At 36.4% G+C, this 3,170-nt stretch overlaps 1 protein-coding gene across 5 annotated transcripts in view; it reads right to left on the reverse strand.

The window, feature by feature from the left end:
* DIS3 (DIS3 homolog, exosome endoribonuclease and 3'-5' exoribonuclease) overlaps positions 1–3,170 on the reverse strand; it is a 32,578-nt gene that overhangs the window by 20,290 nt on the left and 9,118 nt on the right. For all 5 annotated transcript variants that reach the window (XR_008619011.1, XR_008619012.1, XR_003682690.2 and 2 more), the window contains exon 5: positions 569–736. Coding sequence is in view for 1 of the 5 variants with exons in the window: in XM_007110456.4 (XP_007110518.1) it covers positions 569–736 (168 nt within the window). In the remaining 4 variants the exon portion in view is untranslated. The remainder of the gene's footprint in view (positions 1–568; positions 737–3,170) is intronic.

Here is a 3,170-nt window from a genome sequence, read left to right on the forward strand (position 1 = left end):
GGCACGAACCCGCGTCCCCTGCATCGGCAGGCGGACTCTCAACCACTGCGCCACCAGGGAAGGCCCACAATTTCTTAATCTCTCTAAATCTCAGGGTCCTGATTGGTAAAACAAAAAAGAGAGTACCTACTCTTACAGGCAGAGTTGAAAATAAATGAAATGCAGCGTTCAAAGCAATGAGACGAGTACCTGCCCAATAGCGAGCACCCCAAAACAACTGCTATTTGCTTTAAAGTGTGTGAAGCTCTCCAGAGCAAATTATACATTATGTAAATAGTATTTCCCAAATAGATCATAATACAGAAAATAGAGGTACCATAGTGGGGTTCTTTACTGATTAGATTTTTATTCTCTTATAAGTGGGTTAATAGTTCTTTTCCTCAATAAGCAGTTTTCTGAAAAAGTGATTAATTCTACTAGTATCTATGACCTTTCACATAACTTTCTTCAAGATGATAAATTGGGAGGATCAAGCAAATTTAACTTCTTGTACAAAAATGTTAAACACTTGTGAAAAAAAAAGAACAGAAAACATTTTAGTGTAAAAGGAATTTATGTACACACTTGCCTCTTTATTGTCTTCAGTGTCACCATGAACCCATACTGTAGCTTCTAAGTAATTTTCCCTGCTGGCTCTAAATGTCCCTTGAAAGTATGTACCAGATTTTATGCCTTGTTGTAGCTTACTTAATGGAAGATGCTCTGAAAATATTATTTTTCCACTTTCTATCTCATTCTGTGAAATAAACAAACCAAGAGATATAATTAGTAGTGAGTCTTTTGTATGCTCCATATACAACTATTAACACCATCAGGTATTTTTTAAAACCATCCACATTATGGTATATACCACTGTGTGAATTTGAATGAACATAGCACAGTAAGAAAAAAATGCTTTCTATTCTTAGAAATCTACAAACATTTCCATTTCATTATATTTAGGTGTCAGCTACAGATGCAGAACACTAAGAAACTCTGTGCACACCCCTACCCCTACCCAGGCCTCCTGGAATGAAGGTGTGTAGTTAGGTGATCAAGCGAGCGGGTAGGTATGTAGAGGGTAATGGAAAGCCTCAACTGCATGAAAAGACTGTGGTTCCTGAAAGCACAAGAAAAGCTATTTTTTTTTGGATTATTTTAAACAGCTAAGGCTGTTAGATAGAGGTAGGCTGGCAGCTACTGTAGATCCACCACAACACCTTCCAGGATTCTCAAAGACTTCAACATCCAAAATCCTGATTGCTTGGCTCCTTTAGTCTTCTGCATTTCCTAAATTTCTTACCTTCTGAGGACATCACTTTATACCTTCTTTTTTTCTGCTTACCTCTCCAAGTTCCTGGTCTTCCTTCCTCACTCTCAGATGAAGGACCTCCATCTCCACACAGAATCAGAAGCAGTCACTCGAGACCTACTTCACCTCCTTACTGCTGAATCTGCTCACCTATGTGAGCATCTCCTCTCCTCTATTCAAGAACTTTGTCCTATAATTACCTTCTCTCTATGGAATCAAATTTCCCCCCTCTCTACTATAACATCTTCACCATCATATAAACTAATATAACCTATTTTTAAAAAATATGTACTATTAAATACTATGATCCATTAAATAAAGATATGGTCTATTAAAATACTTTAATTAACTGATTATTTCCTCACAGCCCCATCCAATCTATCACCAAGTCCTAAAATCAACAAAATATTTGTATCAACAAAATACAACCAATATCTGATCTGACTACTTCTCACCACCCTAACTGCTGCTACCATGATCCAATTTTCTGTCTTGTCTCCCAGGGGTACTAAAATATCCTCCTAACTGGAGGACCCTGATTCTAATTTATTCTCCTTAGAGCAGCCAAATGGATATTACTATTCTCCTGCTCAACAGCTGTCTAGCACTCATGGGCTAAAATCCATTTTTTTTTTTCCATGACTCACTACACCCTAAATGATCTGGTCTCTACCTACGTTTCTGACTTCATCCCTAACATTTTCTCCCTTGCTCACTCCATCCCAGCCACACTTTTAGCTATGTCTTGATCTTGCCAACTTATTCTAACCTCAGAGCCTTTGAACTTACTGTTCCTTCTACATGAAATGCTCTTCACCTAGTTAATGTTAATACATGGTTAACTCCCTTATATAATGTAGCTAAAATGTCTCTGTCTTAAAGCAATTTGCTTTGTTAACATCCTCCTAGCTCAGCTTAGACACTACTTCTATCAGGAAGCCCTGACATCCCAAATCGGGGTTAGATGCCCTTGCTAAGTTCAGTCAGGTCTCCTATAATGCTTGTTTTGAAAACACAAATGTGTTCCAATGCAACTGATATATTAAAAAATACCAGGTGACAACACAGGAGCACTTCAATACATGAGGCAAATGCTAACAGCCATAAAAGAGGAAATCGACAGTAACACAATCATAATAGGGGACTTTAACACCCAACTTTCACCAGTGGACAGATCATCCAAAATGAAAATAAATAAGGAAACACAAGCTTTAAATGATACATTAAACAAGATGGACTTAACTGATATTTATAGGACAGTCCATCCAAAAACAACAGAATACACTTTCTTCTCAAGTGTTCATGGATCATTCTCCAGGATACATCATATCTTGGGTCACAAATCAAGCCTTGGTAAACTTAAGAAAATTGAAATCGTATCAAGTATCTTTTCCGACAACACTATGAGACTAGACATCAATTACAGGAAAAAATCTGTCAAAACTACAAACACATGGAGGCTAAACAATATGATACTAAATAACCAAGAGATCACTGAAGAAATCAAAGAGGAAATCAAAAATAGCTAGAAACAAATGACAATGAAAACATGACAACCCCAAACCTATGGGATGCAGCAAAAGCAATTCTAAGATGGAAGTTTATAGCAATACAATCCTACCTCAAGAAACAAGAAAAATCACAAAAAAACAACCTAACCTTACACCTAAAGGAATTAGAGAAAAAGAACAAAAAAAAAAAACAAAGTTAACAGAAGGAAAGAAATCATAAAGATCAGATCAGAAATAAATGAAAAACAAATGAAGGAAACAATAGCAAAGATCAATAAAACTAAAAGCTGGTTCTTTGAGAATATAAACAAAATTGATAAACCATTAGCCAGACTCATGAAGAAAAAAAGGGAGAAGACTCAAATCAA

This window comes from Physeter macrocephalus, chromosome 13 (assembly GCF_002837175.3).
Source record: "Physeter macrocephalus isolate SW-GA chromosome 13, ASM283717v5, whole genome shotgun sequence".
Lineage (NCBI taxonomy): Eukaryota > Metazoa > Chordata > Mammalia > Artiodactyla > Physeteridae > Physeter > Physeter macrocephalus.